The 15,227-nt window shown below is 39.1% G+C and overlaps 1 protein-coding gene across 9 annotated transcripts in view; it reads left to right on the top strand.

The window, feature by feature from the left end:
- Positions 1-15,227, top strand: part of TJP1 (tight junction protein 1) — a 367,980-nt gene that overhangs the window by 257,676 nt on the left and 95,077 nt on the right. The window contains exon 1 of one of the 9 annotated variants that reach the window (XM_053888781.1): positions 4,573-4,718. The exons of the other annotated variants lie outside the window; for them this stretch is intronic. Within the exon in view, the coding sequence (XP_053744756.1) occupies positions 4,692-4,718 (27 nt within the window). The 5' untranslated portion in view covers positions 4,573-4,691. Of the gene's footprint in view, positions 1-4,572; positions 4,719-15,227 lie in introns of those variants that run through there. 9 annotated transcript variants of the gene reach the window in all.

The following is a 15,227-nucleotide window of genomic DNA, read 5'->3' on the forward strand; positions in this document are numbered from 1 at the left end:
AACAGATTCAATGCAAAAACTGTTAAGATTCAAGACAGCGCTGCAGAGCATTAAATCCCGTGTGGATTCTGAGCACCAAGTTCTGTATAGCTGTGCTGGCTGCATCCCTTTGAAGGTAGCCTGGGGAGGGTCAAGGGTTGCCCCTTGACCCCACCCCCACTCCCAAACCTCATTTTTAAGTTGGAAGACATCAGAGAAGCTTGAATTCTGAGAGGTAGAATCCTTTGGCTGAAAGAAGATGAAGATGATGGTGAGACAAAACATAGCTGATGGGGCCGGCCAGCACCCCTCTCCCCGCCCCAACCGGGATGGGATTCACAGCACAGGGGGAGGGAAAGAGAAGAAAAACAGGTACCCTCAGTTTGTAAATATGTCATTGTTTGGCAGGAAGAGAAGGGAGTTTCCATGCTTCAATTTCTATTTTCTGTATGCATTACTGTTTTCACTGGGGAGGAGGTCTTTGAGGGATCTTAGAGTGTGGAAGACGGGAAATAGGAACTATAGAGAAGGGGAGGCAGACTGCTCAGAGATGAGTTAAAGCCTTGGCTTGCCAGTTAAAGCCTGGCTGGGGTCATGGATTCTATGGAGTTATGGAACTAACCCTCTGCCCAGTTGTGTGACATTCTGGACCCTACACAGAGAAAGCTCCACCTTGGCACAGTCAAGGGAAGGGTGGCCTCACTCTTCTTTTAGGAAGGACTGTACTTTATTCTGAACTGAATAAAAAAGGACTTGTTTTTAGTGTTTGTATGTCCTTTTAAAAAGAAATGTACATTGGTGATAGTGACCTTCTTTTGGGGTTTTTTTTATTGTGGCAAAATGTACATTATATAAAGTTTACTATTTTAGCCATCTTCAGGTGTATTAATGTTTGTTTTTAAATGTCACTACTTTGCAAAATAAAATAAGTGAAAAAGTTGGTAATCCTATTCTGTACCCCTAAAGTGTTTTTTCTTTTTTTGAAATTTTACTGGTCTGTGAAGTCTAGAAACTTTATGAGCCTTAGAAAGTTGTTTCTTATTTAACCTTGTTATATGACTTTATTGGTAGAGGAAAACTCAGAAGCAATTTATAGAATTTTTTGAAGTTTATTTATTTTGAGAGAGAGAGCATGTGAGTGCATGTGTGTGGGGGAGGGGCAGAGAGAGAAGGAGAGAGAGACTCCCAAGCAGGCTCCATGCTAACAGCACAGGGCTTGAACTCAGGAGCCCTGTGATCACGACCTGAGCTGAAATTAATAGTTGAGTGCTTAACCCACTGGGCCACCCAGGCGCCCCTGCAATTTACAGAATTTTTAAAGACATGGCATAAGAGTAAGGTTAGGTTCACTTTTTTTTTTTGCTGTTGTTGTAGTTATAATGCTTCATAAAGTTCTCCTAATTCTCCTGTTTTGTATATATATTCTCTTCTGTACCATTATCAACATTGTCTCATGTTCTACCACAGTTTTATAATACTTCCCCTTTGCATTTCATATGTAAATTAAGAGCTCATACCAAAAATAACATAAATATGCCTTTCTAAGGATTAAGTTTTCTGTAATGAAAACAAAATATACATGTATAAAATGTGGGCATAGATATAGCTGTTCATCTGGTCAAGGCTGTTTTAATAAACGGTTCTAAAATTTATAACGATTTTGCACAGTGGTTTTGGGTTTTTTTTTGTTTTTTTTTTTTCGTTTTGAGCCGCAGACACCAAAAATCCCACAGGAAGTTCTCTTTGTAAGTGTTGTGGTTTTTTAGTTCCTGTTCAGTTTGTACTAGATGATCAGAAATAAGATAATCTGTGTAATCAGAAGAGATTCTTGGTTAAACTTCATTGTAATTCTAAATGAGAATCTCAAATTTGCTTGTTTTTCTTCCCATGTAATCAGTCTAGAGGAGCTATAACCACATTCATACCTAGCATTAAAGTTGTGGTATAACTTGAACATTTTTTGTTGTTCAATGGATAAACTCTTCATTGTTAAAGGGGCAACTATCTGAGATTACGCTCTATCCTTTCCACTTCTTATCAAAGCATCTCCCCAAAAATAAACCATAGGAATGGAGATGTGTTTCTCCTTGACAATACTTGACATTAGTGTTTTACTTTTATTTTTACAAATGACAAAAACTTTCTCTTGTTTCTTTGGAGAAAAGGAAACATATAAAATATAGGTTATACAGTTTACTTCAGATATTACAAATACCATTGAAAAATTTTAAAGGGTACTATTATTCATTGAGATATTTTTCTTAATGTAATTTTTAAAGCAAGATATTCTCAAAGTAATTTTTTTTTATTTCATTATGTTTCAAACTATGGCAAAAGTAAAAGAAACTAAAATTGTAATCAGATAGATTAGATCTTTGACAAATCACGTAATCTAGCATTTATTCATATATATATGTTTTAATGTTCACTTATTTTTGAGAGGAAGACAGAGCCCTGGTTAGGGGAGGGGCAGAGAGAGAGGGAGACACAATCCAAAGCAGGCTCTAGGCTCTGAGCTGTCAGCACAAGAGCACAACCTCGGGCTGGAACTCAAGAACCATAAGATCTTGACCTGAGCCGAAATTGGACGCTTAACCAACTGAGCCACCCAGGTGCTCCTGTAATCTAGCATTTAAATGATATATGGGAGACTTGATGAAAAGTGACAAACGAGAAAAAAAAGAGTTTCTGTGCATTTTTAGGTATGTCTCTAGGTTTAAGTGCTATTAAAGACACAATGCCTAATTCTAGGCAGGTTATGTGAATTGCACATCTAATTAAATGGTAAAAGTAATGAAGATATGAAAGGTATTTTATTACTATAAAAAAACTCCCCAGATTTTTTTAAAAAAAGAGTGGTTACCATGAGTACATTTTAATTACAGTTCTTAAGAGAATAAATAATACTGTGCCTCCAAACAAAAAAATTACACACACCATAAGTTTAAAACAAAAGTGACTTCAACCATTTCTATGCAGGGGGGAAAAAAGAAAAGAATGAGGGTTTGATTTGCAGAATATTTTTTCTAGTTCAGATAGCTTGGCTGCAAAATATATGAAAAGGTTATTTTATAATCTGAGTAGATATTTATGTATGATATACAGATATTTCTTGGTTAAGAGAAGTTTGGTCTTTCCATAAGTTGAAGTTCCAAACAGAAAACCATCGTTTAAACCTGGTGTTTATGCTTTTTCCCCATTTCTTGTGTACCTTTTGTGGCACTATGTTAGGTACTTTTAAGAATGTTATTTATTGTTACCAAGAATTTCGGACATTTGTGGAGAGCTTTACATTTTACAAAGTTTAGAAAAGTGAGGCTCGACATGATTTCTTACATATCCTTTGGTGTGTAGCAAGGCAGTCAGCACTGTGGGAAGTATATGCAGTGGCCGATTTAACTTGGACCATGGGCTTCAAGTCTTTACCTCCTTGTCTGCCCCACGTGAGCTGGAGAACTGGCTTTAAAATGCAGGGCGGCCTGATCCCTTCACTTGCCACTGAGAATTTAAGCATTTTGGATGCCAAAAAATAAAGGTTTGAGATCCCTGCCTAGAAGGGTGAGAGAAGGAAGACTTTGGATATATCATCAGGCCTAATGTGGGTGGGCCATGATACCACAGTTCTTTCGAGTATTTCTTAGCTTGCCCAGGAGTGCCCATGACCTCCTTCCCAGTTTTAGTTAGCACAATCGGTTTGAATGAGAGCAATTATTTAGACCGTGTTCTTAGCGCCCTAGAGATGAAAGTCAGGACATGCTTTACCGAAAAACGCATTCTGCTTTCAGTGGGGCAGCAAGGCCCAGGCATGTGGTGACGGCTGTGACCATCGATATTTACTAGGTTAAAGAAACTATTGTCAGGTATTTGCTGTATCAGCCTTTCCAGCCGCCTTTCTGCGTGGGGGCTGATCCACGGTGGCTTGCTGAGGGGCAAGCGGACACGTCTCTGTTAGAAGTCGAAAACGCTTTGGTACACAGGGCCTCTGTCCTCGGGGGCGATTTCTGCCGGACCTTTGATTAAAAACAAACAGGAAGACTCACATGCCAGCGGAAACTGCCCCCAAGTACTTCGGGAACTGGGCTTTTCCTTCCGCGACTGGGGTCCGACCCCTGGAGGAAGCGGGCCGCTGGGCGCTCGCCCCGCCCCGCTGCGACCCCGCCCCCACATTGGCCCCACCCCCATCGTGGCCCCGCCCCCCCCCCAGCCGGGCATGCTCAGTGGGCCGGGCCGGGCCGGCAGGTTTGCGTGGCCACCCGCAGTTGCCGGCGCCGGCTCAGCCTGTCGACGCTGGATCCCTTCTCCGCGGCTGGTTCCAGGGAAGTTACGTGCGGAAGCCGGCTTCTAAAGAGCCATCGAACGGGCTACAGGGACGGCGGGAGGCCCTCGGTGCTGCCGAGTGGCGAACAGGCGGGGCCGGCGTGTCCGGGCTGTGAGAGCTTCGGGAGGCCGAGCGAGTGGCCGCACTCGTAGAGAGGCGCCGGCCGGGCGCGCCCCGCGGAGAAGACCCGGGCGGGGCGGGCGGGCGGGCGCTTCCCGGACTTTTGTCCGAGTTGAGTCCCCTCCCCGTGGGCCGGGCCTCTGCGGCCGCCCCCGCCCCCAGCCCCGCTCGCTCCCGGGAGATGTTTATCTGGTCTGTGGCGTGAGGAGCCGGCGGGCTGGTGGCGCGGAGTTTCGGGTCCGAGGAGCCTCGCGCGGCGCAGGAGAGAGACAAGATGTCCGCCAGAGCCGCGGCCGCCAAGGTGAGCGCCTCCGCGGCCGTCAGGGCCGATCCCGAGCGAGCGCGGCCGCCTGCGGGCGTCGGGCCCGCGCCCCGCCCTCCTCCCCGCGGGCTGCTGCCCCGGCGCCGGGGGCGGCGGCGGGTGGGCAGGGCTGACTGTGGCTGTGGGCCGCTTGGAGCCCCGCGGGTAGGCGGGCAGGCGGCGGGCGGGGGCCCAGGAGGGGGCGGCGGGCGCGCCGGGCTGCTGTCCCGGGCAGGTGCATCGCTGCCGGCGTCGGTGCCTGGCTCCGGCTCTCCGCGGGCGGGGACGCGCAACAGGTCCTGCGCGGGCAAACTCTGTGCGTGGAGTGGGTCCTGCGGACACCCGACGCGAGCGTGCGGCGGGCCGGAGGTCGGGGTTTGGGGTGCTACCTCCAGCCAGCCGGTAACTGCTGTCTTTGGAGGAGTGGTTGGTCACCGGCGAAACCGTGTAGTTTCGATCTGATGTCACTCTTCGTGGTATGCGCGCGCCAGCGATAAGACATTGAGACAGCAAAACAGTGTTTTGTGTGTAGTAGGTTGGAATTTTTTTTCACTGTGTCATTTGTTTGAGGTGGCGTTGAAAAAATAACTCCTTAACACTTCTTAATAGTTTAATTTGAATTAAACTTTCAGAAGTAACACAAAATACTCCTACAAATGGACAATGAAATGAAGTCTAAAAAATAAAAGACTTGTGGGTGCAGCGGAAAAGTAACTTTTTCCTATCAAGTTTTACACGTGCTTTGAAGTATGCTATTTTTCTCAGTGCTGTGAAACCAACGTGTATGTTACATCAGAAAGCCGAAGTTAGTAATATTCCGTTAAAATCCTCTTTTCCTTTTGTACATTTTAATCTTTCTCATCATAAAGTAGTATCTGCTCTTTTTAACAGTCACAGACATACAGAAATTTGAAGAGTAAAAATCGCTCCCATTTAAAATCAACTCCTTACTTCAAACGGTATCGAAGTACTTAGTCAGGTAGTGGTTTTATGTATTTATTTTTCTTTTGGAAATGTTTATTTGTAGCATCCGGAACAACGTATGATATGGCCCTGAAGTTTCTGAACTCAGGACCTTGTTTTCTGGGAGGCAGAAGTTACCGGTTATACTTAGTAGTGGATATATTTTTTAAAGGAATATAGTATTCTTTCTCTATGAAAACTTTAATTTTCCCCTTTATGACCTTACCTTGATGACGAACAATCTGAAGATGAAACTTGAGCCAATAACTTAGAATAAAAAGCAAAATTTTGCTTTGCTTTTAAAATAAGTTCACATTATTTATCATTTTGGGGGTTTCCTTTCCGAGGAGGAAACGCTTTGTTTTCATATTGGACATAATGTCACTTTGTTCCTGAGGTGTAATCTTTGGTGCTTGATATCCAAGACAACACACTTTAAAAAGGTTATTTCAAGTTAGAGTAGGATGATTTAGAAGAAATAATATTTTTCCTCCCGAGTTATGGGATTGAGATTTTATGGTATATTGAAAAGCATCCCTACACACTGTAGGGATGTGTGTATTCTTAAATATTTATGAGTAAAATGTGACTTGAAAACTTATTTTTTTAAATGCTGTATTATGAGACTACCACAAAATCTTTTATACAACAAGGCAGGCCATAAAAAAATAGGTGAAATGAAAGAATATTCAGCCGTTTCACCAAGTCACATTTAATTTCTTAAGGTGACTGAAATGCTACTACAAGCCAGACTGTATACTTAATACTTTACATGTGATACTTTTGTTCCCCTACCCTAACCCTCAGTTAAAAAAAACAAAAAAACAAGACATTAATTTGCAGCTTGTTTTCTTGTTTTAGCAGAGTGGTTTGTAGAACTCCTCTCTAAGCCAGTACCTGTGATTTTTGTATTCTTTGTAATAATATCCCAAGAATATGCTGCAGATCACCATTTCTTTAATGACAGACATTTAACTTGTTTGGGGGATTTTGCTATTGTACTAAGTAGCTTTATATTTTTATACCTGTGAATGTTAGAGTGTGTTAAATCCTTAGAAATGGAATTTCTGGGTCACAGGGAATGTGCTTTTATTTATTTATTTTTTTTTTTAATTTTTTTTTTAACATTTTTATTTATTTTTGAGACAGAGAGAGACAGAGCATGAATGGGGGAGGGTCAGAGAGAGAGGGAGACACAGAATCTGAAACAGGCTCCAGGCTCTGAGCGGTCAGCACAGAGCCTGACGCGGGGCTCGAACTCACGGACCGCGAGATCATGACCTGAGCCGAAGTCGGATGCTTAACCGACTGAGCCACCCAGGCGCCCCGGGAATGTGCTTTTAAAATTCTGATAAATTCCAGTAAATTTTTCTCCCAAAAGGTCACACCTAGGAATAAATATAACAGTTGTTGGTAAATTACATGTATTTTAAAGGACATAAAATGTGAATAAATTAGATGAGGGAGATGGGGAGAGTCAGTATTACAGAATATATCAGTTTCCCGAAGTTGATATACATATAAATGTAATACGGTTCCAAATAGAATTTCATTGTGTTATTATAGAAAACTTGACATATTAATGAGAAAATGTATCTGATAAAATGATTGATAGCTATGAAATTTTGGAAAAAGGAGGTCCTACTAGAAAACCTAATGTGTTATAAATTCAGAGGAATTTAAAACAGTCTGTCAGCTCAGTTATAGACAGTGGAACCACAGAATCCAAGAACAGCTTTTTATTTATAAGCTTTTAGTGATTTATCATCGTCAGCATTTAATGTGTCAGGTATTGTTCTAAGGGTTAAAATAAACTAACTGATTTAATTCATAGAGTAACTCTGTGAAGTGAGCATTACTATTATCCCCACTTTCTGGATAAGAAAATTGAAACACAGATAAAGTAACTTGCCTATCACTTATCCAGCAAGAGGGAAAATTAAGAATATGTATATGTTAGGGGCGCCTGGGTGGCCCAGTGGGTTAAGCGTCTGACTTCGGCTAAGGTCATGATCTCGCAGTCTGTGAGTTGGAGCCCCGCAAAGGGCTCTGTGCTGACAGCTTGGAGCCTGGAGCCTCCTTCAGAATCTGTGGCTCCTCCTCTCTCTGCTCCTCCCATGCTCATGCTCTGTCTCTCTCTGTCTCTCAATAATAAAAAAAAATTTTTTTTAAAAGAATATGTATGTGTTAAAAGTAACATTGTAGATTACCTGGGAAAAGATGGGTTATTCAGTAAATAGTGCTGGGTCAGTTGGTTATCTTTAATTTTTTTATTTTTTTTATGGTAGTTCTCTGCCTTAAACCATAGACTAAATAAATAAATAAATTCAAGTGTTTGAATAAGAGCAAATATAATAAATCATAAAACTAGAAGAAAGTGTAGGATACTTTCTAAAAAAATATGCCTGAATTGGAAAGGGCTTCGTCGTATGTGACATTAACTTAGAAATAATAAAGGAAAAGGTTTTCATATGTATAACATACATCTGAATTGCACACAGAATTACTAGTGTGCCTGATAATAAAATTATTTTAAAGTTGAAAACAGGAATTTGAGGGTGGTTCTCTGTCTCATCACGGAGTTAATTATGTAGGAAAATGGTGTGAATAATTATTAGGAACATTTCCATTGGTTGAATCACAGAAAGTGGCTGAAGGAAATTGCAGTGGCTTCTGGATTTTCAAGCTGTTTCACTTTTGAGGAAGCAGTAAAATTTAAGATTATACTATCATTTATGCTTATTAGATTTTGCTGCTTAAATGTTTCCATTATGTTTCAGGGACAGTATTTTTCCCCCCTTGTGGTTATCTCTCAAATTATACCATAGTTTAGTGTGGAAATTATTTACATCTCTTCTTAGGAATTGATTTATTGTATCAAGTAAGGCACAATGTACTTTGCTTAGTAGCTGCACATTACAAAGTTAAGAACTGTAGAAATTAGTCTTTATGGGTAGGAATTGTGTCTTGAGTGGTGGGTATGATGTAGTTTTAATTTTGGTATTTATTCATCAATGCATATTTGCTGCATATTGCTTTAAAAGTAAAGGAATAACTCACTGCACTTTATGACAGTTCACTTGGGCCTGGCAACTTCTAATGAGCTTCACTGTATTAGTATTTTTCTGGACATCCTAAGTTTATACAATATTTTTTACTGGGAATATTTTTACAGTTCTTAAGGCAAAAGGCTTTTAATTTTTTATGTTAGCATTTTAGATATTTATGGTTAAAACTTTAATTTATGTTCTTTGTTGATAATCCTGACTATATTTACAACTTTTAAGTGCATTTTAGGACAGCTCTGTAAGACAGTGACTTTTCAAATCATGCTGTGCCTTTTCTCTCAGATTGTGTAATGGCACAGATTCCACTACACTGTTAGGAAGGCCCTTTTTCCTTCTTTTCTTAAATACTGATGTTTCCATGTTAGGATCTTACAACCTTTATATTTAAGAAAGACTTATGCTGTCATTGATTGCTGTCAGTTTGTGACAGAGATCAGACATCTATAGCCAACAAATAATGAGTTTGAAACCAATCTGTGGCTTTGAGGGTTGTAATGCAGTGTAGATAGTACTGTTCTCTGTTTGGTTTGAAGGAAAAAGATTACAGTAGTTTCACTCATTTTTTTCAATCCTGGAGACAGTGTACTGGCTCTGACTTTCACTTGCTCTTTAATCTTTTTTTCTATTTAGAGACCAAATGTAAACTCTGTACAGTTCTAAGAATAAAACAGTATAAATAAGACAGATCACCATGCTACTAAGGAAAACCTCTTAAAAAATAATTTTGGAGAAAATTTGTAAATGTAACCATTTCTTGATATAACCCTGACATGGTAAAAATTCAGTCTGCTGGAAGACTTGTTAGTCTGACTGTAAACTCGTGTGTAGGACCACCCACCCCTGACTGCTCAGTCATAGCTCATTCCAGGCTCCTGTACGCACACATGCACTGGGTAGCCAGTACTGACTAAGCATTGTTGCTGAAGACAAGCTAGTTATTTTTTATTAGTAGAGTTTCTAATCAAATGTTAAATAAGATTAAGCAATAGTTGATTATGACTAGTTTGATATTTCTGAAATACTTGACTGGAACTTGCTTTGCATCTCTGAATTTTGATAGACAGTCTTGAAAAACCTTACTAGTTTAACAACTTTTAATCTTGTAGGAAGAGTGAGGCATTAGGATAGTTTTCTGAAGTTTTTGTTTGTTTTTGACAGTATTTAATCTAAAATTGGTGAGTTTCAGAACTCACCAGTATTCCAGTATAAAGCAGCAATAAATATAGCCCTTTTGGTATCTCTGACCTAGAGTTCTTAATTTATTTATTGCAGAGAAGAGTAGCTTCAGGTTGCTCCTTTATGGGTTAGCCAGGTGCTTTATTTCCATTCCTTCTCAAACAGATAAATTGTTAATAATGAGAAGTGTATGGTGAGTATATGAGTAGGGAATTTCATTTTATATCTTAAAAATGATTGCCTGTATCATGGAAACACTGCTTTAGAACAAGAGAAAACCAGTGTTGCCAAAATTTGTACTGTAAAACACACCATTTGAGACTTAAAAACAAAGCCCTGGTTGTTACATTTGTAGTGTTAAATACTGAATCTCAGATGGCCCTTAACTTTGGGATAGATCAAAAGATAAGTTTTTATTAGTTTGTATTGTAGGTGTATATTAGAACAGCCTATAACTCTTTCATGTTGGTGGAATGCTGGGAAGTGAGTTGACTGATGAATGACCTCAAATCATTCTAGTTTATTGTACCCAAAAAGGATATGAAAACAGGAGTTAATATTACTTTATATGGATACTAATTAGGAACATGAGGTTAGCATATGCCTTCTTTAATTAAACACTTTTTTGATTTGCTGAAATATTTTTTATGTTTGGTTTTTAAAAATTTTTATTTTATTTTATTTACTTTAGAAACAGAGCATGAGCTGGAGAGAAGGGAGAGAGAGAAAGAAAGAGGGAGGGAGGGAGGGAGGGAGGGTGAGTATGAGTCAGCCTTAAGCATGCTGAGCGTGGAGCCTGACGCAGGGCTCAATCCCATGACCCTGGGATCATGACCTGAGCTGAAATCAAGAGATCAAGAGTCAGATGCTTAACTGACTGAGCTACCCAGGAGCCTCTGTTTTTTGTTTTTGTTTTCGTAAATAGTATACATTCCCAAGGAGTGAAAATTATTTTTTCTTGGTTGTTTTAGGAATTTTCACTCTTTTGGAACTGCCACTAGTAATCTTTGGGGTTTGTACAATTTCTGATGACTGAATTAAACTTAATTTTAATTAGCTCTCAATTCAGTTCATAATTATAAAATCCAAGAGAATTTTAGTAATGACTATTTTGTTGTTGTTAGCCCAACATTCATTGAGTACATTTTGTTTTGGATCCCTGTCCTCTAGAAGCTTGTAGTTTTCAAACTGCTTTATACTGTAATGATTGTGAAATGTGTAATTAAGTTTTAAGATGCAAAGGATTTATGTTAATATAAGAGCACACTTATGGTCATCTTATAGTAACATCATGTGTGCTTTTTTTGGTTGGAGAAAATGTTGGAGTCCTATCTAGAGCCCGGGCTGGCTGTAACACATGAGTTTCTGTGTTTTTCCTTGTTAATTTTTAAAAAATGTTTTAATTGAATTGGATATATCCATGTAAGTGTTATATGCATGTGTTTGGTTAAAGCATCTCAAAAGGAGAAAAAGGTTAAGGATTATAAAGTAATCAGAATTTACTTATATACTTACAACTTCTTGAGGGTACTGACATGGAAAATGCACTATATGCTAGCAATTACTGTTATATTTAGAGTCTGACAAGTTGTGAAATATGGAACAATTTGAATTTTTGAAACTTTATTCTACATTCAACACATATTTATTGGGAACCTGGTATTGGGAGTCAGGCACTGTTGTAGATTCTGGAGATAGAACAGTGAACATATTTCTGTACTCATGGAGCATTTTAACAGTGTGAGCAGACAGCAACAAACAAAATACTGTACACGATGATAAGTTCTAGAATTCCAAACATGCCATTTCTGGATCATAACCTCCTTCTCCCAAAGATTACAACTATCTTGTCTTCTGTGGTACTCATTTTCTAGCTGTTCTTTATAATTTTACCACTTAATTATGCATTCTGTGGATACTGTAGTTTTCCCTGTGAACTTTATACAAACAGAATCTTCCAGTGTGGATTCTGTTGTACGTGGCTTCTTTTGCTCAGCATGGCTTTTGTGAGATGTGGGCAAATAGTTCATTAGTTTTCATTGTATTCGTGGATCACATTCATCCCATTGTATAAAGACTTAACTGCCAAACTGGCTTGGGTGGGGGAGACGTTTGGGTAGACTTTTCTGGTTTTTATTGGAGAAAAATACTGTATACCAAATTCAATAAGCCTGGTGAGTGGTCATTGGAACATAACAGCTCTGTGAGAGATGTAAGCTGCTTTTGGTGTTCAGATGAAGTTTACCTTGAAAAGTCAAAAGTCAAAACTAAAGTCTTTAATTTTGAGGGTATTGTATGACTAAGGTCTTAAAATTCGTCATCTTAAAGTATATTTTAGTAGGTGCCCACTTACCTGACTCTGATCAGACCAATAAAAGCCACAATCTGGTGATATACATCTTTTGGGAAAACAGGCCTGCTTTTCAAAGTATAATTGTAGGAAATCTTTACCATGGTGTCATGTAAAGGAACTTTGGAAGATTTATTTACTGGTTGTTGTTTTTTACAGTGATACATTTTGGAGTATCTGATTAAACAAATGTATATACCAACTCATATTTTTCTGCTGTATTGTCAATAAAATCAGAAGACAGTGGCCACAGCAAGTAAATTTATATTCTAGTTGTAAATACAAGAAATGTGTGTCTGTAATAAATATTAGCCCCCTAATATTGAGCACTGATTCTATGACAAGTGCTAAGCTAATGTTTTGTGTGCATTGTTTCACTTAATCTTAACAACACTGTTAGGTACTACTATAACCTCTATTTTAAAAGTGAGGAATGTGAGGTTAAATTTACTTGCTCTAGCTAGTATGCTTTATAATTCATATACATGCACATGCTTATATGTTGCTGTGTTCTAAAGGAGTGTCACGGAGATGGATGTGGAATGGTGTTAGGTGAGTTTTAGACCAGATAGACAGCATGAATCATGAAAGCTGGGAGGCATAGGGTACTGTAGCTGTCAGAGAGCACAAGCTGACCTAAAGGAAGTGTGTAGCTATTGCTCAGCTTTAGCTGATTGTTGGCATGGAAGAAGGCAGGCCAGATCTTCCGGTTTTTCAAAACAGGTTGTAAATCTGGATTTTTATGTAAATAATCTTGACTTAAATGCTGTCAGCTGATGTCATTTTTATGTGTTTTTATTGTGAAATATAATACCTATATAAAAGTACATAAAGCAGATATACATTAATAAATAATTATAAAGTGAGTACCCATGTAAACGCCATGCAGGTCAAGGGAATACAATGTTGCCAGCTTTTCAGAAGCTTCCTGTCTTGCTTCTTCTCAATAACATTACCCTAGTAAGGTAGCCACTGTCCTGACCATAAGATCCATAGGTTGTGACCTTCCTAAATAACACCTTTACTCCCCTAAGTCAGTTGCTGTTCTTACTTTTAAAGATTCAGATGTTGTTGCCTATGAATTCATTCCTCTTCATTGCTGTATGGAATTCTATTGCATGAATATGCCACAGTCTATGCATTCTCCTGTTGATGGACTTTTGGGTTATATCCTAATTTGGGCAGTTAAGAGTAATGCTTCCATAGAAACTTGTACATTTTTCTTGGTAAACACACATACATTCCTCTAAGATACATATTTAGGAATGGAATTGCTGCTGGATTGTTTAATGTATCTTCAAAATAGTAGATAATGTGTTTTCCAAAGATGTTGTACTAATTTATACTCTTCGTCATCAGTGAATGAGAGCTTCTTTTGCTCTGCATTTTTACCAGTGCCTGGTGTTATTAGACACTGTAATTTTAGCTCTTCTGGTAGGTCTTTAGTACACTCTCATTGTAGTTTTAATTTGCATGTCCTTGACTAGATGAAGTTGATCAACTTTTCATGTTTATAGCCTGCCTGTTAAGTTTTTTGTCTGCTTTTCTGTGGGACTTTTTCTGTTGATTGGCTTTATGTTTTTTGTATAAAAGCCAGTTGATTGTATGTGTTGTAGACATATTTTCCAACATGGTAGTTCTCTCTTAATGGTCTTTTCATGAATAGAAGGGTTTTTTTGCTTGTTTGTTTAAGTTTATTCATTTGTTTTGAGAAAGCATGCGAGTGGGGTAGGAGCAGAGAGAGGGGGGGAGGGAGAGAATCCCAAGCAGGCTCTGCACCATCAGCACAGAGCACTGTGCAGAGCTCGAACTCACTAACTATGAGATCATGACCTGTGCCAGGATCAAGAGTCAGATGCTTAACTGACTCATGAACAGCAGTTTTTAATTTGAATGTGGTTTGAGGGTAGTGGCACAGGGCAAGGCCAGCAAAGAAAGAGAATTTCAAGAGAGAGACCTGCCAGCATGCCAGATCCTGCAGAGTGGTCAAGTGAAATAAGGACTGGAAAGGTTAATTGAATAACCGTAAGTTTTTGTAGCTTTACTATATGAGTTTAGGCTCTGGAATCTGAATCTTGAGTCTACTACTTAATAGCTGTTTTCTCATCGTGAAATGCAGTAATGATGACAGTACCCATCTCAGAGTGGTTGTGCACTCAGCACAGTACCCAGCACTGTTCTGTTCTGTTAAGCTATGCCTTTTAAAAACATTTTAAATGAAGCCCATCTTAATAGAAAAGAGACCCAGCACATAGTAAGCTGTTCTGTTAAGCTATACCTTTTAAAAACATTTTAAGTGAAAGCTATCTTAATATCAGAGAAGAGGCATGTATTCATGTATATATTTCTTTGATATTGGACAGAGGCTAGCCTGTAGATAAGGAGTCTCAGCCCAGCAAGATGCGCTGTGGAACAGAAGTCCTTGGGCTCTGAGACACTTTTGAAAAAATTATTACAATAGCATTAAGTAAGACATGCAGTCTTTATTCTGATGGATTAGAGAATAGAAATTAAAGACTATTCCAGATCCAGTGCACAGTTGGAATATCTACCTGATCTGAATGATTGATTAGCAAATTCTGTTTAGTTTTTAACTCTTGAGCACTTTGTAGTTTTCCACTTGTTCTATCTGTACCTTCTGTCATCTCCTATGTCTCCCCTCCCCCTGTGCACATATACATATATGTGCATACATCATAGTTGCTCTGGATTCCTGTAATAGCTGCCTAAGTATAATATACCCCTTCTTTCTCCTTACTTTTTCTAAACTGATTCTCAAAATTCAAGTTGTATTAGTTTCCCACCCCAACACACACACTCTTCCTAAAACTCCTAGGCTTCTTACTGCCTTTACAAGTAGAAGACCAGAGTCCATACTATATGGTCAATAAACTTCTGGATTATTTGACCCCTGCCTATCCCTCTAGACTCATCTTCCATCTTGTTCCTTCT

This window comes from Panthera pardus, unplaced genomic scaffold, assembly GCF_024362965.1.
Source record: "Panthera pardus isolate Hobbes unplaced genomic scaffold, ASM2436296v1 HiC_scaffold_24, whole genome shotgun sequence".
Taxonomy (NCBI): Eukaryota; Metazoa; Chordata; class Mammalia; order Carnivora; family Felidae; genus Panthera; species Panthera pardus.